The sequence below is a fragment of the Lissotriton helveticus genome, chromosome 1_1 (assembly GCF_964261635.1).
Source record: "Lissotriton helveticus chromosome 1_1, aLisHel1.1, whole genome shotgun sequence".
Classification (NCBI taxonomy): domain Eukaryota; kingdom Metazoa; phylum Chordata; class Amphibia; order Caudata; family Salamandridae; genus Lissotriton; species Lissotriton helveticus.
The window spans coordinates 632,666,592-632,691,608 of record NC_136057.1 but is presented as its reverse complement, the minus strand read 5'-3'; the positions used below and the strand labels follow the sequence as shown (position 1 = coordinate 632,691,608).

The window sequence follows — 25,017 nt, the reverse complement described above, 5'->3', positions numbered from 1 at the left end:
CAGGATGAGCGTTAGGGAATGTTGCTGTAGCTTGCGTACCACTAATGGAAGTAGTGGGAGAGGAGGAAAAGCGTATGCAAATAGTTTTGACCAGTTCATCCATATCCCCATTGACTTTGGACAATGGGTGTGGGTATCTGGCGGCAAAGTTTGGGCATTTTGCGTTTTCGTGGGTGGCAAAGAAGTCTATTTGAGGTTGTCCCCACATTTGAAAGAACAGATGAAGAACTTGTGAATGAAGTTCCCACTCGTGGATTTGCTGTGTTTGTCGACTTAGCAGATCTGCCATAGTGTTTTGTACTCCTGGTACGTGTTGGGCTAATAGGAAGATCTTTAGCGGTATAGCCCATCTCCATATATGCTGTGCTGAGAGAGCTGAAGAGAGTGTGTCCCTCCTTGCCTGTTTATGTAGTACATAACTGTCATATTGTCTGTGCGGACTAAGACAGTTTTGCCTGACACTTGAGTTTGAAATGCTTTTAGGGCTAGAAACACAGCTAGCAACTCTAAGTGGTTGATGTGGAGTAGCTTTTGTTGCAGTGTCCACCTGCCTTGCATGGTGTGATGCAGTAGGTGAGCTCCTCAGCCGGAGAGCGATGCGGCCGCTGTCATGACTATTTGAGGAACTGGCTCTAGAAACAGTCGCCCTTTGGAAAGGTTTTTGGTATTCCACCATTGCAGAGAACGATGAGTCAGACCGTCTATCAACACTAGGTCTGTCAGTTGACCTTGAGCCTGGTTCCATTGTCGTGCTAGGCACTCTTGCAGTGGACGCATTTGCAATCTTGCATGAGGTACTATAAATATGCAAGATGCCATCATTCCTATGAGCTGCATGAACACTCGAGCTGGCAGCGAGTGTTGTGGTTTGAATTTTGTTACGAGAGTTTGTACACTTGTTATCCTGGCTGGAGAGGGATAAGCTAGTGTTAGCTGAGTGTTTATTGTAGCGCCGAGATACTGTTGTATGTGTGAGGGTTGTAGATGCGACTTGGTGTGATTTACTGTGAATCCTAGGTCGTGAAGCAGTTGAATGGTAGCGTGCGTGTGTTGTACACACTGGCTGTATGAGGTGGCTTTTATGAGCCAGTCGTCCAGATACGGGAAGACATGAATATGTTGTCTTCTTAAGTGTGCTGCTACTACTGCTAGGCATTTGGTAAACACCCATGGCGCTTTTGTGACTCCGAATGGGAGCACTTTCAACTGGTAGTGCTGCCCGTCTAGCACAAATCTGAGATATTTTCTGTGTGCTGCGTGAATGGGAATATGAAAGTAGGCGTCCTTGAAATCTAGAGTGACAAGGAAGTCATTTAGTACCAGTAGTGGAAGGACCTGTTGGAGTGTGACGATATGGAAATGGTCCGACTGTATGTAAATGTTTAGAGGTCTGAGGTCTAGGATGGGTCTTAGAGATCCGTCTTTTTTTGGTATTAGGAAATATAGCGAGTATACTCCTTTGTTTTTCTGATGCTCTGGAACTATTTCTATTGCATTTTTCTGCAGGAGGGATGTTACCTCTTGTCTGAGCAATGTTAAATGTTCCTGTGACATTGGATGCTGCCTGGGTGGTATGTTTGGGGGGTAGACTTTAGTTCCAGACAGTAACCTGATTGAAATATTTGTAACACCCACCTGTCTGATGTGATGTTTTCCCATGCTGGCAGGTATTGTTGGAGTCTTCCCCCAACAGGAGTGGAATGGGGCGGGGGAAGGGAGTCATTGGGCAGGGGTAGAGGCAGAGCGGGAGTTGGTATTTTTACCTCTGCCCTTGTTATTGTTACCCCTGTAACCACCCCTTTGGTAGCCCTTGCCGTAAGTGGACTGTGTGGGGGCTTTGTATGAGGTGGAAGCTGTGTCTGAGGAATATCCTCTAGTGGCACCTCTATAGGATGAGCGACGAAATGAACCTCTGGGAGCCTGAGACTGCAGGACTCCAATAGATTTGGCGGTGTCTGTATCTTTCTTCATTTTTTCAAGAGATACATCGACATTGGGTGCGAATAGGTGTTGCTCATCAAACGGTTGATTAAGAATGGCACTTTGTACCTCAGGTTTGAAACCGGATATACATAGTCATGCATGTCTGCGTAGTAAAACTCTGGTGTTAACAGCTCTAGACACAGTATATGCTGCATCCAGGGCACACCTAATGGAGGTGTTTGTAATGTTTTTACCCTCTTGGATGAGTTTGTTAGCTCTATCTTTGTACCTGTCAGGGAGGTGTCTCAATAGTGACTCTTAACTCGTCATAATATGCCCTATCATATCTGGCTAACAGTGCCTGTGTATTGGCAATACGCCACATGTTTGCTGCCTGAGACGCAGTTCTTTTCCCTGATGCGTCAAGTAACTTAGACTCTTTATTTGGTGGTGCGGCATCACCCGATGTTTGCGAGTTTGCCCTCTTGCGTGCGTTGGAAACTACAAGTGAGTCTAGTGGTACTGGCCCTTTAATGTATGCCGGGTCTGAAGGGGCAGCTTTATATTTTTTCTCTATACGAGGGTTAATGACCTGAGTTCTGACTGGGTCTTTGAAGACTTCAGAAGCGTGCCTAATCACTCCCTTAAGCATTGGTAAAATGGATGTGGACCTTTGTGCGTTATCAAAGGTATCCATTAAGAAGTCTTCCTCTACAGGGTCTGTATGTATGTCTACACCATGATATTGTGCAGCCCTGTGTATTAATTTGTTAAACCCTATAGTGTCTTCTGGTGGTGAAGGCCTTGAGGGGTACAAGTCATCCTGAGGGACATTTGGGACATCTGGTGTGGTATAATTATCCCATGGGTCAGGTGATCCTGTAGGTGTGGCCGGATCAGGTATGTTACCCCCCATATCATCTGAGCTATCATCCCTGTTGTCATCATCTTGTGCTACAGAGGATGCTGTGGAATGCTGTGGTATGGGAGCATGTGGAGAAGGCATAGGTGGAGGAGAAGGGGAAGGCAGTCTTAAAGGCGAGGTAGCCATGTCCTTCTTCTTTGCATGTGGAGCAGGATTGTCCAGTGGTCGCTTCTTTGAAGCCAAAATCAACTGTCCAGTGATTGGGTCTCTAGCCAGAGTCTTTTGAGCAGGGTCTGGGTAAGATAAGTCTTCTGCGGGAGTCCGATCTTTTGGTGCGGGTAAAGGTGTCGGCACCGAAGCTGGTTGTTTAGGTTTTTTGACAATGTCCTTTGTCGGGGAAGCAGGAGGCTTTTTCAGCTCCGAAGGTTTTTTTCGGTTCCGGTATTGTTTTTGGATCCGACGGTTTCTTTGGTTCCGGTTGTTTTTTCGGTTCCGGTGTTATTTTTAATCCGAAGCGGCTTTGCTTGGTTCAGACCTGGTTTTCGGTGCTGAAGGAGTAGTGTGTTTCGGCGCCGATGGTTTGGACGTCGGCGTAGCCGGTGTCGTTGCCTTTTTTCGGTGCCGGTAAGTTGGCGCTGGCACCATGCGAAGGCTGACTCGAGCTTGAGTCGCCTGAAGGCTTAATTGGCTTCTTAGCCGGGCCCGAAGGTGGGGCAGTAGAAGCAGAGTGTCGGTGTGCAACCGAGCCCGAGGGCAAGGGTGTGACCGGGGCCTTCTTTGGGTGTGTCGAGGACGGGTTGGGGTCGACGGTCTTACTTACGACCCACCGCGCTGGAGTGATGTCCTTGACTTCGGAATCTACTTCTTCTTCTTCTTCAGAACCGCTGTCGACGTCGTGTAGTTCTGGGACGTTGACGCCTTCCTCAAAGATGTCGTCCGGCATGGAAGTTGAAGATCGAGCCATTGTTCTTCTCGCTCTTCGGTCCCGGATAGTCTTTTTGGAACGGAAAGAGGCACAAGCGGAACAGTCTTTGGCCTCGTGCTCCGGAGAGAGGCACAGGTTACACACTTCATGAAGCCTTCGTCAAAGATGTCGTCCGGCATGGAAGTTGAAGATCGAGCCATTGTTCTTCTCGCTCTTCGGTCCCGGATAGTCTTTTTGGAACGGAAAGAGGCACAAGCGGAACAGTCTTTGGCCTCGTGCTCCGGAGAGAGGCACAGGTTACACACTTCATGAAGGTCGGCGTGGGGAAACTTCGACCCACATTGAGGACACTTTTTAAATGGCGTCCTTTCCATGAGCTGGCGTTGAGGCCTAGCTAGGCCTGAAGGCCGTCGACTGGAATCGAAGTATTCGATGTTGAAGAATAGCGTCGAGTGGAAAAGCGTTCGAAACTTATTTCCTGTAAGTTGGTGAGGATTGCGCGCCGAAGGAAATCGGTTTCAACACAGAGCGCTGGAAACACATCCGAGACCGGTGGCGGAAAAAACAATCTGGCAATGGAGCCGATGCCCATGCACAGTATCATCCAAAGGAGGAGTCACCTATCCCGTGACTTCCAAAGACTTTTCTACAACAAAACAAACTGCAAACATCCGGGCCCAACACTAGGTGGCAACCTATGCATAGTGTGCAATCTGCAGCTCATATGCCTCAAACAAAAAAGTTTTCTTTGGCTGTTTAAAAGACACCGGCTTCTGAAAGTAATGTTTGAGAACTTTTTCTCTGTTGAACCATCAAACAGTTTTTCAAAAGTAAATTATGATTCTATGTGAACAGATGTACCACAAGTAGATGTAACAGCAATTGATAGGTAGAATCTAGTTAGGCAGAGGACACACAAAACATCTGTGATCGAGTCACACACCTGAAGGTTCTCCAACATCATTTTGTCCAAAGCTTGAACGAAATCTTCATCCTCAGCACAAGGAACATGTTTAATACCTCCCCCTTTAATCATCACCTCCTATAAAAAACAGAAGAGAGAAAAGGGAAACCGTTTTGTTATTGTAGTAGTCATTCCTAGACATAGTGAAATTAAAGTGCTGCAAAGCCAGATGTTGCTTTGCAGTTAATAAAACAGAAATGGGTTTAAATTTTTTGAAAAGGCAAGACTAATTCTCACTATTTCTCATGGCATCACCTCAGAAGGGATGAGGTGGGGATGGGGGAGAGGAGGTATGTATAGAAGGTTTTCATTGCTAATTGGATAGTTTGTTGGTACACATTAATTGTAAGGTCGAAAGCACACTATAAATGGTGGCTGATAATGTTTTAACATGGTGGGCTGTAAATACTTGCACCAGGCAACCAAAGCTAGCACGAGCTTGACTTCCTTTCAGGGTTCTGGGTGGGTTATTCCATCGAATATCTCTCAGTTTAGAAAATGCAATTTCATATGGCTTAGCACTAGCCACGTTATAGCTCAGGTTGTACAGACCTTACAGGCTTGGACAGTTAGCAGGTTAAACCAAAGTTACTGGCTAGGGTCGCGGCCAGTTGTAGTGATCATCACTGAAATATCAACATGAGATATTTGGCAATGCAATAATTCTGCTGCCAAACAATTTGGAAAATAAACAAAATTACCCAAAACGAAAGTGTATTTACATTAAAATAAACGCACAGTAGATGTCCCCTGAAATGCCAATACTTCATTTTTAGAAAAACATCAGCTTTGTTCCTAAACATCAGGGTAATATTCCTCAAGAACACGCAAGTACTACCACCAGATTCTGCACTGCTGGGATGAGTTTATGCTGTGGATGCCCATATTATTTTAAAGCGGGGGCACATTACATACACACCCATGTGAGCATGCACACACACACACACTTACCTTGCAACACATCCAGTTCAGGTTTTCTCTTGTGCTACTCGCACATATCCCATATCAAGCTCCTCTGCGCAGATCCATTTGCCTCTGCTCGAAGCATTGCAGGCCCCAAATTCAAACTAATGGTGTGATTGACAATAATCATGTGGTTTGATTCAAATGGCTATATTGCAGGCCCTACACTGTCGATCAAATCGGACCGGACCTCTTGGATCATGGAAGATCTCCAATTTTCAATCAGAATTCTCTAAATAAACATAAGCTGTGGTAGTGTTATAGGCTGAGCTTGAACCTACAGCCAGACACAGACGCTCTGTTTTTTTCCCTGCCACTACAAGGGTCAGGACCTGGAGGCAACATCTCTTTCAGGTGGGATCAGACCATCACAATGTCAGAGAATATCTCACAGCCAAACAGTTACATGGATGAGCCATCCTTGCACTCTGCATTCATAGGGGTGAACACATCAAAGGAGTAAAATGTTTTTGTGCCGTGTTTGAAGGCCAGTGTTTGTCTGCCTGCTTAAAGCTGTGCTGCAAAATCCTGCCACTTGTATGATTTGGAGAGAGTTTTTTTTCTTTTTCTGAAGTATGCAACTCATGCATGTGATCCAACTGGACATTTGGCCTCAAAATCAATTTGGAGACATTTAATAAGCACATTTCATGTACAAAACTGTGCAGAATTTACCTAGCATATATGTAGATTTCTAACTGAATAATGTGTAAAGAAGGATTGCTCAGCATCTAAAAACTACCCTTTAGAGCAATTTTCTTGACTCCCACTGTGCCAAAGACAAAACTCTGGAGTTCCAATACAACACAAACAAAACACACAAAATTGCCAAGTTTATAAACTGCAATATTAAGTTTGTGGTTTATTGCATCATATGTGAGAGTGGTCTTTTCTAAGTGGGTAGCACAATCACACCTCTTAGGGAATGCATCCAAGAACATGTGCGTGCTATTAAAAATAATAATCATATCTATCCTTTTGCTATACACTACAATAGCTTGCATGGCCTAAATGAAAATCTCAAGATTGCCTTCCATGGTCTAGACACACTCGGGCAAATGACCAGAGGTGGCAATAGGACCCAGAGCCTTAGACAGCTGGAAAGTTGTTGGATTATCCAACTTCGAGCAGTTGACAAGGGCCTTAATATGGACAGGGATCTCCATACCTTTTGATAAAACGACTGATTTACACTTTTGACATGTATTATGCTTAGCATAATGGTAATGTTCTTTTGTCTGAACCATTTGAACAACACGATGGGCTCATGTGTCCTCCTCGTGATGTTTTGAATAACATGTATATAAATATCATTTCTATAATGTTCCAACTGAGAATTACAACGCTTGTTTTGGGGTCAAAGCCCCACCCCTTCAGTCACTGAAAAAGCTGCGCCAACATCATTGGTTGTTACTTTTCTTACACTTCATTATATATGGGTGTACGTTTTGTAATATACAATGTGATTGTACAACACCACCACCCCCTTTTTTTCTTTTTCTTTTCCTTTTTTTCCCCTCCCTTCTGTTTTTGCTCACTTTGCACCTCTGGGTTATACCATTCACTCTGCATGATACATTCTATGTCAAGTTACCCGTAGCTATACTTCAAAGACTGTACCATTACAAACATGGCGTTCACACAAGTTTGTTGTCTCAGGTAATTCTACTTTTAAGCCCTACTTTTCTCTCCACTGACTCATGCACGCACACATCAGGTATTTTGTATCTGCGGCTTATACCGCCCTTCGTCTTCGAGCTACACTAGGCCGGACGCTGAACTGGAGCCAGGTAGGGGGACGCCTTTCCTCCTTTTAACAGTTATTAGTTTGTTCCTTTACATCATGAAAACTATATGATATTTCACAGTTATGGTCTTCCTTTTACTTTTTTAGGCTTATTACTGCCTCTCAGACTGTCACTATTTTGGATGCTTTTTCGGCCTCGAAAGGCAACTAGCCAGCTTTATTTAGTTAGTTGCTCGCTTTATGATATTCTTGGATTAGGGACAAGTCCTCTTCATGCACCTTTCATCGTTCGCACAGGTATTGAGGGCTGTGCATGGCGTTTATACAGCACGTCCTTTCTAGGCCCGCTAGTACTTCGCCCCAATACTTAACAGCTTCCATATAGGCCTAAGTTTAGACTACTGTGTAGACTGTAGTCTCTGCAGAATTCTTTTTCTTAAAAATTACATTCACTGCTTTACACATATACTTTCTACAGGGATATGTGTGTTTATTTTTGTTATTTATACTTTTTCTAACTCTACTAAGACACCCACTGTACCCTTAACGTTTAAACACCTTTGAGCAGTACTTGGACTTGCCCCCTGAAACAAGTGCAACATTCTATTGTTGAACTAGCTAGCAGGAGATTTTTCTTTTTATCCTGTTTTGTTTATGAGTGTTTTCAATTTTGAACACACATTTCCTTTTTCAAACATATGCTCACAGAACATACTTCGCTTCTATATAAAACTGCTCATACAAGCATATTCATAGCTGGACTGAGTACCCTGGACATACAAACAACTTATTTGCAACACGGTCCGGCCTTTTCCTTCATGGAGAAAACATTCTATGTAATTTCTTCTTGATGAGTTCCGTATACTTGGTGGTCTTGTTGGTGGCACAGGTGGTGACATTTTTTCTCATTCACTAAGAACTATCGGTATCAATTACTATGCAGTACTTCTATCCTTTTTTGCTATTTGAGAAAAGATTTGGACTATCTCTTTGCACTTTGTAAGAAAGGTCTATATTTCGAGACAGGCACGATACCTATATTACTATTGTACACTATTTATAGCACGGTTTCCGTTGCTATAGTTTCACATCGCTCGTCTTCCTGCCCTTTGTCTCGTTTCTCCAAATACACATTCCCTATAACCTTTTCTCGCAGCCTATAAACTTACAAGGTTGCTCTGGCCTCACTTTGTAATGTGCTCTCCATCTACCATTGTATACATATAACATATATTGTCTGTATACATGTGCTTATCGACATTATGTACCATTTGCAGCCTTGAAAAAGTCCAAAGGACGAAACACGTGTCTGCTGCCACTTTCTGTGCTATGTGTAACAAGATGTGTGATGTACACAAGGGTTAAAAATTATGCATAAACGAAGAAGAAAATACTATGGACTACATGTATTTTTTACTCTATAGTCTTTACTTGCCATGATTTCGTAACACTGTATGGACTACTAATGTGTGCTTCGGTACTTATTGTTGTGAAGGTACAAAGTATAACAGGTTAGTTGAGATGGAACTGAGATGGATCCTTGCAATAAATCTTGGGTTTGACCTGAGAAGAATATAGTCCAGAGTAAAGTGCAGATGGGGTTCTTTTGTTGTAAAGGTTAGAATGTATTGACTCTCCTACCGGAAGTGAGAGGCAATTGTAATGAGACCTTCCAAGTAAAAAAATGTCAGCTCTGCCTTGTGAACAGGTTTGAACTATGCTTTCATACGCTGAGAGAGAACAATATTGAGATGCCATTCCAGAGGAAGAGCTCGAATAGGGGGAAAAGTTCTGAATAATCCCTTCATGAATTGTTTGACATTTCTTGTACAACAGAGATAAAGAATGCAAATAACGCCTGTATATAGAAATAGCAGCCAGATGAACCCTGGCAGATGCATCAACTAACCCTGATCTAGCAACAGAGAGAAGCTAGGGCAGAATTGGCTATGGTGTAAGTGTAGCATGTGGATAATGTTTTGCAGACACCATAACAAGAACAGTTTCCACTCAATTCATATGCTTGCTCTGACAATTCAGCTCATGCTCTGGATAAAATCTTCTTACAGTCCTGAGGGATGTCTAAATCTTTCAATTTGTTGAATTCAGGAGCCATGTATGCAATTGAAGAGAGGCAGGGACCCAATGGAGAACTTGGCCCTTGTTCAAAGTTTAACAGTGTTCTTGTTCTGGGAAGGCGAAAGGACTTGGATTCCAAGAGTGGAAGGATTTCCGTGAACCAGTGTTGGCGGGGCCAGCATGGAGCAATCCGGTTCAGCCGGCACGGCTCCTTCATTTTCATGAGAAGCCTGGGAATGAGAGGATATGGGGGACACGCATAAGCATTGATCCCTGACCATCTTATCAAAAATGCATTCCTCCATGACACTCTCTGGGGTTCCCAGTTGGCGAAGAACAGGCATTTTCGGTTCTTTTGAGAGGATAAGAGATCTAAGGTTCGGTTTGCCCCATTGTTGTAATATGGAGTTGAAAATCAGATGATTGAGCTACCACTCGTGACAAGCTTGGCTGGTTCTGCTCAGGTTGTCCGCTAGATTGTTTCTCATCCCTGGTAGATGTCCTGCCTTGATGGATATCTGGTGTAGTAGAACCTATTTCCATATTCTTTGAGCTTCCAGACACAACATGATACATTGTATCCCCTTGCTTGTTGAGGTAATGCATGCAGGCCATTTTGTCTGTTCGTATGAGGCTGGGTGATCCTTGTAAACTTATAATAATAATAATACAGCCATTTATAGAGCGCAAACAGCTACCTCCAGAGAGGTGTCCCAACGCTAAAACTTGGAAGGAAGGACTGACGCACTAAGAAAATTGCTCTCCAAGTAATTGATGTGCAGTATGGACAGTGGCATACTACATCTGCCACTTATTCTGAGACCTTCAAGATGGGCTCCCCAGCTTTTCACACAAGCATCTGAGGTGATTATGAAGTCTGGAACTGGAGATAGGAATGTTAGCTCTGATGAGACTCTATGAGATTTGCCACCAAGGAAGTGCCTTTCTCATGGCTGGTTTGATCCAAATAAGATAGTCGAATGAGCCGGTCACTTGGACCCATTGCTTGAATGGGCCTCATCCTCAGATGGGCGCAGGGCACCAAGAGAATGGCTGAGAACATCATGCGGAGGAAAGACTTGAGGAGAAGGACAGAACTCCTTCGGACAGATCATGAGACAACAGCATTATAGTCCTATGCCTCTCTGCAGACAAGAATGCTTTGTCCTGTAAAGTATCCAGAGATGCCAAAGAAAGTTTATCCTTTGTTAGTGTGAAAGAGGAGACTTTTGGTCGTTGAGTGTGAGTCCCAGTTAATGAAACAATAGAAGGCAGGTTGTTGTCGCCTCCAAAGCCTGCTGAAGAGATGCTGCTGTTACAAGCCAATAGTCGAGATACGGAAAGAGTTGCAGACCTTTTTATCTAAGATGTGTTGATACTGGAGCTAGCCATTTGGTGAAATCTCAATGAGCTGCCCGGAAAATGAAGAGAAGAACTTTGAACCAATAGGGAGTACCTGCTAGAGTAAAACAGAACTTTCGATATTTGGGATGGATAGAAACGTTTAAGTCCGCATCTTGCAAATCTAGGTTAGTCATGTAAACTACTTGACTGAGCAGTTGTGACATCTCTTGGAGAGTGACCATACAAATGGATTTTTTCTGCAGGTACTTGCGGATTTTTCTGAGATCCAAAACGGGAGACCATTCTCCAGATGCGTTCTTTACTAGTAAAAAAACAAGAATAAAAGCCCATTCCATTTTGAGTGTGGGGCCTTTTCAGGAGCATGGTGAATGCCTCCTCCCTGAGCAGGGTGGAGATGGGATGGAGGTGATCTTTGTGATGAGTGAGTAGGTGAACTGTGTTGAACTCCAGACTAGTCCATACCTAATAAGATCTTGAACCTACCTTTCCATCATCATTTTCTGCCATTGGTGGTAATAGTGAGAGATACGTGCTCCCAGAGATCGAGAGGCAAAAGGGGTTGCAGCAGTAATGTTCCTGTTTTCAGACAGCGTCCCTTGGCTGTGCCGGCTGATTTCGCCTCTGGTTGTTGCCTTGAATATGCAGCTCTGGTGGTGCACGTTATGTTTGATGATGCCGATAGGCAGGACGAAGGATTGATAGGGCTTGAACGATTGGTATTGTTAGCTGCCACAAAAGGAATAGTTACCTCATCCGCGAGCCCCTCTAAAAAAAGTATTTCTGTACTGAAGTCTTCCTAAAGGCATCTTTGTATATGTGTCTGCCTTAATGGATTGTAAAGCAGCATCAATGTGATTTTTAACAAGTGTTTCGCCGTCAAATGGCTTGTCTAAATCTTGGCTTATACCTCAGGACATAAAGTGGTTGCTTTAAGCCAGCCCTAGCCTTTAAGAACCACTGCTCCGGCGAGCTTCTGTTTCTTGTCATCCGGCAAAAGATCCAGATATGATACGATATCCAACCACATCCGACAGTCTTACCTTCCCAAAATTGCTAAAGAGTTTGCAGTGCGCACTGTAGTATCTGAAATGAAGGATACCCTTTTGCCTATGTTGTCAAGGCATTTGCCTTCTTTATCAGGTGGTGCTGTAATAGGAGCTGAAGGGTCCTTTAACCTGCACTGCGCGGCTTGGGTTATTACTGAGTCCGGTTTTGGGTGTCCTACCAAACATGATGGAGAGTAGTCAGGGGCTTTATATTTTTTGTCAATCCTGAGAAGGACTGCAGTAACTGTAGCTGGTGTTTTCATCATTTGTATACCTCATTCCCATATACAATCAATGAGAGGGATTTCCCTCACTGTCTTACTTGACTGCTTCTTAAAATCACAGAGAAAAGTCAGACTGCCTAACCATCATTGGGAGTTGAACTCTCTTAGCTGTCCTCTCCATTAAGGTGTGAAACCACCTGTATCCTCCGATGGTTAATCTGCTGCAGGGGGTAGGTGTTTGAAGAAGATATTCATCCTACTCTTTGGCAGCTGAACACATGTTCTAAAGTTCTCCTTCCTCTCTACCATCATTGGAGGAAGATGGGTCCTGTCTATGTGGCTTTGCAATGGTTGAAGCCGGCATCATTCGAGCTTTGTTACAAAAGACATAGATAGGTTATTGCAGTGACTATTCATTGCATTGTAACCTACAGTTTCGTCATTTACTGCTTTATAAAGATACTGTGGGACTTCCACTGCGACGACGGGAATGATTCAAGCATGGTAATCTATGAAAGATCCAATACTGGCAACATGTTGTAATTCTTGATCAAATTCGCCATATGAAAAAGATACTTCCTTCTCTGTATTGTAGCATTTGAACTTTATCTGACCTGGCTTCGAAGCCAGTCAAAATGGATCGGATTCCTTTTCTGGTTTGCCTTTCAATAGCTTAGCTAATGGCTGAGGTCATACTTTGCTAACAGAGGGCATTGACGGTACTATTTCATCAGAACTCAGTGTAAATGATTACCTGTTTGCACCAGGCTCCATCACTAATGAGAATGCCCTGATAGAGATGTTGTTATCGCAGGTGAAGTATCACTTACAGGAGCAGTCAGAAGTGAGTTCGACCAGGAAAGCCAATGACATGGATTTCAGTCTCATGGATTGCTGAAGTGCTGTCAGTGGATGCAAGAGCAACACAATGCAGTCGTACTTAAGAAGATTGCTAGGGGTTATATCCCTTCTTTACTTGCAACAGATTCATATGCAGATGAGGGAAAATCCTTGGCGTTTTGTATTTGAAGACATCTTAGCAGTCTCCCCTCACAATTGCTCAATAAGTTGGCAGAGAATATTTGTCTGATTTTGTAATCGTTTGGTTTATGCATGGATGAAAGCAGTATATACACATTTTGTACGGAACTTCAATATAAACCCTTAAAGCTCTGTACATGTCTCACAGGCTTTGGCTTTGAATAAGCTCCTTCTAAACAGTTCCTCCCAGTTCCAAGAATAACCCAAATCAAGGGGTATCAGTGGCAATGATGCACATGCTGCCCAAGGAAAGGATTTGAAAGATAAATGCAATGTTCTGAAGAAACAATATGGCATATGACTTCAGGATGAGCAAAGCTTTGGGACTTCATTTGCACACCCGCCACGACAAGCCATAGACATATTTGGTAAGATAGTATCTAGGGAGGGTGAGATACAGGGCACAGTCAAGTCAATAGTTACCGTCCAGCTATTTTCAATTAGGTGAGCACGCTACTAAGACTATCAGACATGTTATCTTCTCGTGCCGTTATTTTTAAGATACAGTACAACCTCTACTTTGACATGGGCCAATAAAATCCAATTGTGAATCTATGGAAAATACATTGCTCAAGAGTACAATAACTCTGCTTTACTTAACTGAAATGGTTTTGGTCCGTCAAAAGCTGGTGAAATCAAATACAAACACAAACTGAAAAAGAGTGACGTTAACCTGTTATTACTAGTTAGTCAAGCAATTCATCAAATGGGTTGTTGGTGACACAAAAGAGGTGCAAGCCCTTAAACCACAGAACTGTTATACCAGCAGTGACAATATGGCTTGTTAAAGTGCTGTTCTCTAAGGAAAGGAAATGCCATCACTGCCTTGGGAGTGGTCATATGGCCACTCCCAAGTTTTTGACTGATCCTTCTGGTTTTCTTTTACTTTGAGTGCACTGAGGGCTACCAAAACAAACTTCAGTGACAGTGCCCTAACCCAAAAACGTATATGTTGAATTGTTTTAAAGGAGAAGCCGCCTTTGAAGGGAGAGGGGCTGCTCCATTGTCTAGGTAGATAGGCTGGCACTCGGAACAAGGAAGGGGAAATCAGCTGCCCCCTTTGTAGCCACACCTCTGAGTTGTACTAGGGATCTCTGGACTCAGAGTGACTAGTTCTGCCATGTTGGGAATGGGCAGAATGGCACATCCTGGAATAGCCAGATGCCACACTTCCCAGGAAGGGGAGGGCAGGAACCCAGTAGCCCATTGGCTGCTAATCTTACATACACTGAGGGCACTTTCTGAGCATAAAAAGGACACCTGTGGCACCCAGAAATCAGATGTCGACTGCCCTGGTGCACCAAAGACCAGTCAAAGATAGGCTGCACCGGCATGGAATGCATCTGCTGAACCTGGTAGCTAGCAAAGGAGAAGGGACTGTACCTGCTATGCCTGGTCTTGGAAAAAAAGTCTGCGGAGCACAACCGATGCAAGACATTACAAGGGCCAGTTGGTTGGCTGAACTTGAGTTCGCAGAACAGGACCACATTAGCTAAACAGCCTGCTGGGGTAAGTTGGTAGCTCAGATTCTTCAGATCACCACCCACTGTTGCTGTGCAACAGCAGAGAACAGGACCCAAAGCTCTAAGTTGCATATGAGTTCGCTGAGCCCAGGAGAGTCATCAGAGTGCAGGTTGGTTGCCCAGAACATGAGTTAACACCCAGTGAAGGATTTGGCTGTGACCACGCTACCGGGCGACTTATAGTCACGTGGTGACTGGACATCTACTAGAACCGAGAGGTTTACGAGGGATGTTGACCCTGTGACCAGGACCGCCTCACCCCTTTAGTGGACTGAGTAGTAGCTGCGGTAAGACCCCTAGCATCTTCAGCATCCTATTTCCCTTGCATCAGGTTCACTGCCATAGAATTCCACAGCAATGGATAAAAGGGCCTGGAACTGAAAAGAGGCTGCCTCACCTGCTGAGGTAACTGTTTCTGAGGGCCTCGCTGGCCCCCGACTGGCTCCCTGTCTGAGTTAGTCGGAGTAAAAAGTGCACACTTACTGAGCCTTGAACAATTAATATCTCTAAAACCCTACGGCAGATCTTTTTTGTTGTGGTGTCTAAAAATACTGTCCATTTTCATAAATTAGTGTCGGATTTCTTGAGTGTCTCATTGACTTTCTCAATTGTTTTGATGCTGTTTAAATGCTTTACACTTGTTGCTTTGCGTAAGCCCTGCTGCACAGAGCCACAGCTACTCAAAGTTCAGCTAGAGGGTTTAACAAACTAAACCTACTGGTCCTGAAGGGTTTGGTAAGCATTATACGGTAAGGTCACAACCACACCATATAATACATCCCATATCGTCTCATACTCCTTCTATTATATCAGCACTTATTTTTGATGCACCATAGATGACAGGTTTCAGGTAAAACAAATTACCAGTATACTACAGTTCTCCAGTATTGACATCTTTGTTATGTTATGCAGATTTGTAGAGCGCACTATCACCCAGGAGAGTATCCTGACAATGAGCAGGTGAGAGTCTAGGCACATCTAGGTCCTAACTGGACTACTCTAAAAGCCATATCTTCAGCAGCTCAGATGAGGAGGAAGGTCTTATGTGTAGTGGAAGGTCCTTCCAAGCTTTAGGTGTGATGTAAAAGAAGGCTCAACCGATGGATCTGATTTTCCGTATGCGAGGGATTTGTGCAAGAAGGAGTCCACACGAGCAGACGTCTCTGGAAGGTTGGTGAAAGCAAATGCAATTGTTGAGGTTTGCTGGGCCACTGTTATGTAGTGCTGTGAAAAAGTGTGGGTGGAGTTTAAATTGTGCTGGTTTTTAAATGGGTGGCCAGTAGATTTCCTTTAGGTGTGGTGGGATGTGAGTGAGCCATGGGAGGTTAACAGTGATTCTGGATTCTTAGTTCGAAATGGTCTGCTGGATTCTGGTGAGAATGTTGTTGATCCCGGCACAGAAGGTGTTCCTGTAGTCTAGCTTGCTTGCGACACAGGTGCCTGTGCCAAATATACGGGTGCTGATTGGGAGCCATTTGAAGATCTTCTTCAGCATCTTCAGGGTATGGAAGCATGAGGCAGTGACGGCATTGACTTAGGCAGTCAGGTTGAGTTAGATGATGATCCTGAGGTTCTTAGCATGGATGGTGGGGGTGGGAGTAGGTAGTGGTTATGTTGGCCCCCAGGTGGAGTCACACTGTGATGTGCTATTCCCAAAGTCCACTATTTCTGTTTTGTCAGTGTTAAGCGTTATACAGTTGGTCTTCATCTAGTGGGCAATTTCAGTCATGCAGGCATTTAACTTGATCCGGGTGGTAAGCCTCTTTTCCCTGGGGGAGGGGGGAGGAGAATGGGTTGCGTGTCATTGGGATAGGAGAGAACATTGGTATCATGAGAGTGAATGATGCTGACTAGAGGGATCATGTATTCGTTAAAGAGGGTAGGGCTCAAGAAGATCCATGAGGAATCCACAGATGAGTGTGTGGGCATACGAAGTGTACGGTGCCAGGTTGACTGTCTGGGTCCTTCTAGTCAGGAAGGAGCAGATCTGTCGGAGTGCATGTCCTTGAATTGCGATGTTGTGTAGGTGTTGGAGGGGGTGGGGTGGGAGAATGTCAAATGCTGCAGAGACGTGCAGGAGGAGTCATGGAGATGTAATCCATGGCAGCAATATGGGCAGTTTCAATGCTGGGGTTGGGTCTGGAAGCAGACTCGCTGGCGTTGACGAGTTAGTGGTTGTTAAGGTATTCAGTCAGGTTTCTGCTACTGATTTTAAGACCTTTGACAGATGGTAGCTGGGAGGTCGTCTGTAGTTGGTGAATGTTGAAGGGTCCCTAGAGGGTTTATTCAGCAATAGGAAGATAGTTGTGTGTTTTCAAGCATCTGGGTAGGTCGCGGTAGAAGTGGCGGCATTTAAAATGAATCTGATGGGTTGCAGTCATTTGGAGTAGGAGTGGTGGTGGCAGGGTCCTATGGGGCCCATGAGTGGATGGATTTCATGGTGACAGATTTTTTCTGGGGTGTTGACGGGCCATGTGGTTAGCATTGGTTCTTTAGATAAGATCGGGAGCCGTTTGGCGAGGTCTCTCGGGTCTGGTTGTAGACTAAAGTTACTGTAAATGGTGATGATTCTGTTGCTGATGAATTGAGAGATTGTTGCAGAGGCCAAGTGAGGGAGTGATCGAGTTGGAGGCGGCCCATGGTGAGGTGAAATCTTTCACAATTGTGAAAACATCATAGCTTCTTTTGGTGCTGGCATCAATGCAGTCCACTAAAGCTACGTGTTTGGTGGAACGGATCATTTGGTGAGCGGATTTGAACATGCTACTGCCATCTGCATTGTCCTGGCTCATTGTCCAGTTGCGCTTCAGCTGTTTGCAGTGGTGCTTCACCTGTCAAACTTCATCTGTGGATCAACTAGCCTGAGGTCAGGATCTTGTTGCACTGTCATGTTTGAGGGGGGGCAGGGAATCAGGACAGGGAAAGATTTAATTAATTAAATCTGGGATGGCTTTGGGAAAGTTGTTGCTGTGTTTGTGTCAGTAGGTGTTGAGAGCAGTGGTCCAGTCCTTGTCAGTGATGCTGTTTGAGTTTTGTTGAGCTGGTCTGGCAGTGGCATATGTATGTTGGACTGGGATGGGGATGCTGAACTTGACAAGGGCATGGTCTGTTAAGGAAACTGGTGTAGGCTTGTCAACTTGGATGTTGCCAAAGTTGGTGAAAATAGGGTCCAGAGGTGTTCGGCGACATACTTGTTGGGGGAGGCAAAGGCAATCTTAGATTCATATGCTTGAATCTTCCCCATCGTTGGAGTGGGAGTCCCGCAGTAATCACAAAAAACAGTTAGAAGACTGCATTGCATATAACAGTTTTAAGGAGTGACATTGCTAGCCAATTCACAACATTTTAATAATGACCAAACTTTAACCAATTAGAACACAGCACCTACAACACTCTGCCCCTCAAGGGCCACCATACCTCAAATTTCTAGCACAAAGGTTTCTAGAATTTAAAAGGCTTGAAAGAAGGTTTATACCTGACAGCAAGGAGGGACAGGGGCATGTTTATCTATAAAAGATATAAATACTGGAGAACTAAAGTGTACATCTAAGAAACTTGTTTTTCTCCTTTCATTGATTCACATGCTTGAATCTGAATAGCATGTGGTAATATAAAAAACCAAGTAATCATATTTTATGTGGAGGCGGGAAGTACCAACCAAAATAATTTTTGATCTTAGAAATAGCTCACCTTTTAAAAAAAAAATGAAGGTGACACTAAGTAACCATACCCCTTAATCGCGATACATGGGAACAATGATTTTATCTTAGGCTTAGAGAGTTTGCGGGTTCGTGCTTGGATCAATGGAGGTTGCTATTGGGTGGTGGAAGGGGAAAGGAGACCACTCTTTGTTCCATGTTGGTTAAGCTATTGGTTGCCGGTAGGAATGCCTGTCTTATGTTTGTATAAGAATTTTTTTTTTATGTTACAAAAAATTGGGATTTTTTTGGGATTGAAACTAAAAAAAGGCGAAGAACTGCTTGACCCATATATCTGCATTTTTATCTACAATGCTGTCCATGCAATAATTTAATGCAAATATATGCCACAGATCTGAAAATGACTCTCCTGCAAATAAAGCAGTCAATGAAAACATTTTTATTGTTGAATGAGCCTTAACTTTGCCATTTAAAGGATGTCCAGCATTCATATGACATAACTTTTTTTGCAGAAACCCATCTTAAAATGCTGATCTAATAGAGACTTCTAACCACAGATTACTTACCAGAGAATTATCCCTTGGCGTCAGACTGGATACAGAAAATTTGCCATGAGCAGCACCCCTGCGCGTCGGTAGGTAGCATCGATTGGCTCTGACTGGAGTCGTCAGCGTCGCCGTGATGTGCACAGTGCCTATATAAGCGTCATCCAGGTGCGCTGATGTCACTTCTGTTTTTTCCACGGAGATCCGGAGAGAGCTACCCCTCAGTCATTTTTTGACTAGACTATTGTTGAATTTTGATTAAGTATTTTTGAGAAATGTCTCCTGGTGTGGCAGGGATGTCATCCTGGAAGGCTGGCTTAAAACCCTGAGGAGCCTGTCGCCAATGGACCCGTCCCTTGTACACCTCGATCCAAAGGCATGCTTCCATTGCCGCGCCATGAACACAAAGGCCTTGAGGGAGGGATCCTGCAGGCTTGACAAGCAATGCCATGACTATCTCGATCCCGGTCAAGAGGAAGGTCTCAAGAGTGGTCACAGAGTCTCTAAGACATCGAGCCACTTGGGTAAGTCCTCTCAGAAGAAGAAGAGCAATTAGGTGGGAGAGGTCGCTGGACCCTGAAGAATACCAGCCAAAGGGCTGGTGTGAGGATTTGGCAGAGGACTTCACACTTCTCTTGATTCTGGCGTGCTTCTTTCTCTCTCTACAGTGGTCATGGAGAAGGGAGTTTCCTTTGTAATGGTGGGGAGGAGGGCAGCTGAGGTCTTGGATCTTACCCTGTCCTCTGTGGCGGTCAAGGACAACATCTTGACAGAGGTGCGTCAGCCGGGAAAGTCCTCCCTCAGAACTTCTTTTCCTCTTTAATGAAGCCATTACTGACATCCTGCTTGGGCCCTGGTCCAAGCCCAGAACAGGACAACTACCTGCTGCCCCTGCCCCAGGGGACCCAGCTTCCTCAAGCAAAACTCTAACGCAGAGAGCTTGGTGGTCCGAGCCTCCACCTCCCATGACATTTTACCATCAGCACCTGTATGAGGAATGCAAAAGGCTGGACACCTTTGGGAAGAAGTTTTCTTCCACCAGCTTGACACTACGGCCAGTGAACACTGCTTGCCTTATGGCCCAGTACTCCCAAGCTTTGTGGTACATGCTTGCACAGGAGCTGCTGACGGTCAGAGAGGAGGCCCTGACTACACCCCCAAAGCCCACCCCCCCTCCCAGCAGCCACAGCCTCCAAGCCCTTACAGCATGCCCCCTTATTATAGGCACTGAATGGGCAGCAGGATCTGCCATCACCTGCCCCACTGGCGGTCTATCACCTAGGACCAATGGGTTCTGTGATTGTCCTGAGGGGCCTTCAGGACTAACTCTCCAGCCATGCCACCTGCTTGCGGCAGGCTGACTGAGGACTATCTTTCTTTGCACCGCCAGGAAGAGGTGGCTCTCTTGGCCAAGGGAGCAATACAGAGGGTGCCGATGACAGAAGTAGATTGTGGCTGCTATTCTTGCTACTTTTGGTGCCCAATAAGGATGGAGGTTGGTGTCCTATCCTAGACCTGCGCCCTCTCAATATTTTCCTCAAGAAAGAGAAGCTCAGAATGTTTATGCCAATGCTTGCATAAGTCTTCTCCGCACCGGGGCTGGGAGACTAGATGGTAGCATTGGACTTGCGGGACGCACATTTCTGTCCCATCTGACTACAGGCATTACCTGCAGTTCACGGTGGGCCATGAGCACTATCAGTTCACCGTGCTCCCTTCTGGCCTCACCAGTAACCCTCGGGTGGTAACAAAGGTGTTGGCGGTGGTTGCAGCTCATCTGCGAAGATCAAGGTTGCCAGTCTTGGACTACGGTGGACCTTTTGCATTCACTGGGATTTCAATATCAAAGAGCCAAAGTCACACCTCACTCCCTCTCAGGCGCTCCCTTTCATGTAAGCTGTTCTGGATACTGTGTAGTTTTGGGCCTATCCTCCCAAACGACGAGTCCAGGATATTCAGGCTACGATGACTGATGTTTCAGCATCTATCCTTGATTTCAGTTACTCAGACTATAAGGCTGCTGGACCTCATGGCCTGCTGCACCCTGCTTTGACACATGCCGACTGGCATATGGGGGCTCTGCAGTGGTACCTGAATTTCAAGTGGGCGCAGCATCAGGGAACTCTCTCCGACATGCTCCAGATCTCAGAGAGAACTGCACAAGATCTGCTATCGTGATTAACGAACTGCAAATGGGCCAACAGCAGACCCCTCTCTCTTTCCCAACCAGATCGGGAAGCAGTGACATATGCGTCGCTCCTGTGACGGAGAGGCAATATGGGAAAGGTGGGGATCAGAGGTTTCTGGTGTCTTGAGGAATCCGAACTACACATAAACCTTCTAGCACTCCGAGTGATGCAGCTGGCATTAAAAGCCTTTCTACGCTCCATGAAGGGAAGGCTGGTAAAGGGGTTAACAGACAACACCATTATGTGATACTGCAACAAATGGGGTGGGGTCATGACCCTTTGTCAAGAGGCCCTGCGTCTCTGGACATGGCTGAAACAACAGGTCACTTCCCCCGGAGGTTCAACACCTAGCAGGCTCTTTTGATCGCTAGGGCGGACAAACTCAGCTTTAGATGCCTAGCAGAACATGCATGTTTCTCCAGCCGGAGGTGGTGCAATGCCATTTTCAGTAGTGGGAAGTGTGAGAAGTTGGCCTGGTACATGATGTTCACTATTCTAGTGAACAACTTGCACCAGTCCAAACAACCCTTATGGTGATGGTTGTAAGTCAACCTTATAGACTAGCTATCCTAGTGGTAGCGTGGACAGAACAGTCTTAGGGTAAAAGACTCTTGAGGGCGTGTAAAGCCAGCTGTTTTACCACATGTAACTCCTTGGATATCAAATGAAAGGACACCACACAGGATATATATAAAATATATATGTATTTATTAACTAACACACTCCTCTGAACTCTTTATGAGATCAGAGGCAAAGGCACATAACAAGATACTTAGTCAGAATACGTTAAGTTGCACAATTTACAGTTAGGCCCTAGGGGCGAAGCAAACCATATTTTAATAAAGTGGTATAAGTACCACGTCACGAGAAAAGGAAAGGCCTAGGGCATTGCGGGGGCTACACTATGTGAACCTTAGTTTAGAAGTAGGAGGCCCACAGGCGGCGCGTGCAGTGTCTTTACACACACTCGTTAGTCAATACAAAGTCAATGGGAACTTAGAAGTTAGATTTAGAAGGATTTAGGACACATCCGGTTTAGCTAGGAGGAAACAACTAAAAACCTAGACACTTGGATTGTCAATACCCTTTGGAGCACCGAAGTACTTGCGTTACCTCACCCACGGACAGCGGGTGCATAGGTGTGAAGATGTGTCGGGTTTCGCCGTTGAGTCCTATGGAGCCTTTGAAGAAAGATGCTGCAGGCGACCAGGAGGAAGATGTCCGGGTGGATCCAAGGGTGGATCTAAGATGAAGAGGCCCTGAAAGCAGAGGGGACAGAGTCTGGGTCACTAGATAGTGACCGGGTGGAACCAGGAACGAACCAGACGACGTCGAGGAGCAATCAGGTGCTGTCTTGAAGCTGGTCTCTTCAGCCACGCGGACCAGGAGGCGTCGAGGACGACCAGGTGCTGGAGGCGAGCTGTCCCACGAAGGTTCTCGCAGATGGAGGGGTCGACTGCTGGATTGGAGTCAACAAGCCTTGGCAAAGGCAACCCACGCAGGATTCAAAGAAGGCTTCTGGCGCAGACCAGCAAGGTCTGAGGTGCCTCACCTTTGCAGGGAGGCAAGGGCCAGTCTGGAGCAACCAGACCAGCAGTGTGAATCAAAAGGATTGTCGTCACAGAGGCTACTAGCCAACGGGCCAGCAACCGGACGACGCGTCGAGCAGAACACAAGCAGAAGGGCCCCACACAACTCGTGGAGTGTGGAGGGCTGATCTTCGGTGCAGGTGGAGCTCGGGTTGGGGTTTCTCAGTCCCCAGTGCATAGCTTCGAGGATGCCTCAGGAGCTGCACAGTTGCACAAGTTACTACTTGTGTAACGATATATTGTAAGAGACATTAGTTAGTGATAGATTCCTTACCTTAGAATATCCCCAGATGTCAGACTGGATCCGGAAAATTTTGCGTAGCAATACCCCTGCGCGCCGGCAGGCGTCGTCCACGGCTCCGCGTCCATCGTCGGCGTCGTTAGCGCCGGAATGACGTCGTCGGAGTACTTAGACGCCGCCCATGCGCGCTGACGTCAGTTCCGATACACAGCGTTTCCGCGCCAGATACTCAGAGCCATGATAGAACCAACACTGGTGCCATGAAACTAGGGCCCTAAAAGGGGATGACCTTAACCCGAGATATCGGTTCGCAGAACGGGGAGGAGGGGTGGGTCGGTAAGGAATCTATCACTAACTAATGTCTCTTACAGATATATCGTTACACAAGTAGTAACTTGTGCATCTGAAAGAGACACGTTAGTGATGGATTCCTTACCTTAGAATAGATACCCCAGCATTACCAACCCCGGTGGTGGGTCTGCGAACCAATAATCACACCAGAAAGTCCTGGAGGACAGAACGGCCAAAGAAGCCATCCCTCCGGACTTGGCTGTCCAGGCAGTAGTGTCGTGCAAACGTGTGCAGCGTGGCCCACGTAGCTGCCTGGCAAATGTCCTGCAAGGGCACTCCTCGGCCCAGGGCAGTGGTAGTCGCCCTCTTGGATTCCCTATTGGGCGGAGCCGTCGGGAATGCGGTCTGGGACTGAAGGCCTGGATGACCAGGCTCTCGGGGGTGGGATGGGTGGACAAAAAGCAAGGGTCGCCCGGGGCCGGGCGGTAGCGTCTGGCCACGTTCCTATCCACAGGCGGACCTGTGGCGGGCTTGGACCAAGTGCCCACAAGAACGTCACACAAGGCCTCATTAAACGGTAGTAGAGGCTCAGTGGAGCTTGCCTGCTGTTTAAGGACCTCAGTGTGGAGGTTAGTACTCACGGCCGCGACGGGGAGCTCAAGGTGTAAGGCCTTGCCTGCCCGCGTCAACACTACACTGTAAGTAGCCCCCTCCTCCGTAGCCACTGTGGGAGGGGAAACAAATCCAGTGTCTGGCAAAGTGTCAATTCCACTGGCCTCCCCAAGCTCATATGTCCAGTCCAGTTGAGACTGGCACTCTTGTGCCAGAGGGTCCACAGACCCCTCCCAATCACCCTCGTCACCCATCTCCTGCAGATCAGGGTCAACAGACGGGGCCGGTTCGTGGAAATAGAAATCTCCAAAGGCCGTCGGGAGCGACGCCAGAGCCGGACCGAAGGTAGGATCGGGGACGGCGTCCATAGTGGGCGCCGGGGGAGACACCCGCTGGGCCGGCGCCGGTGAGGTCGACCGGCGACGACCCGGATCCTGCGGCGCCGGGACCGAAGTCGGCGGCGCCGAAGCACCTGACCCGCTAGGCTCTACAGCCGGGGCCGTTGGGCCCGGAGGCGCCACGGGACCCGGCTGAGGAGGGAGGGACCTCATGGCCATGAGGTACCGCTCGACCTCCTCTGGCGTCGCATCATGCCCAGGGACCCGAAAGTGTGCGGCAGGCGGCGACGTCTGCGACTCCGTCTCCCAGAACTCCCAGCCGCATTGCGCGAGCGTCGGGGTGGGTCGGAGGAACGAAGATGTCTCTCCGACCTCTCATGCCTCTTACCTGAGGACTTGGATCCTGACGACCGATGTCCACTCCCGGAGCTGTGAGGACTCCGACCCCGCGACCGGTCCCTCGACCTCCTGGGGGACCGGTACCTGGAGCGGTGCAGGGCCGACTGCCGAAGCTCAAGTCGTTTGCGGGACCGCTCCGGCCTAGCTTTAGACGTCAGGGCCCGGCAGTCGGAGCAGGTGCGGTCGTCGTGGTCGAGGCCTAAACACTTGAGGCACCGGCGATGGGGGTCGGTAACCGACATCAGTCGGTCGCACTTGGAACAGGGTTTAAACCCGGGCATCCCTACAGGCACCGTCGGAGTCAAAGACTCGAGTAGAGAAATGATCAGAAGATCAAAAAAGATTAGTCAAAAAATGACTAAGGGGTAGAGCTTCTCCGGATCTGCGCTAGCTGGCGCGGAAAAAAGAAGAACCGACGTCAGCGTGCATGGGCGGCGTATAAGTACTCCGACGAAGTCATTCCGGCGCGAACGATGCCGACGACAGACG

At 46.5% G+C, this 25,017-nt stretch overlaps 1 protein-coding gene across 10 annotated transcripts in view; it reads right to left on the bottom strand.

Annotated features, from left to right (window-relative positions):
• UPF2 (UPF2 regulator of nonsense mediated mRNA decay) overlaps positions 1-25,017 on the bottom strand; it is a 1,696,571-nt gene that overhangs the window by 374,405 nt on the left and 1,297,149 nt on the right. For all 10 annotated transcript variants that reach the window (XM_078674159.1, XM_078674161.1, XM_078674162.1 and 7 more), the window contains one exon: positions 4,657-4,755. In XM_078674159.1, coding sequence (XP_078530285.1) covers positions 4,657-4,755 — 99 coding nt within the window. The remainder of the gene's footprint in view (positions 1-4,656; positions 4,756-25,017) is intronic.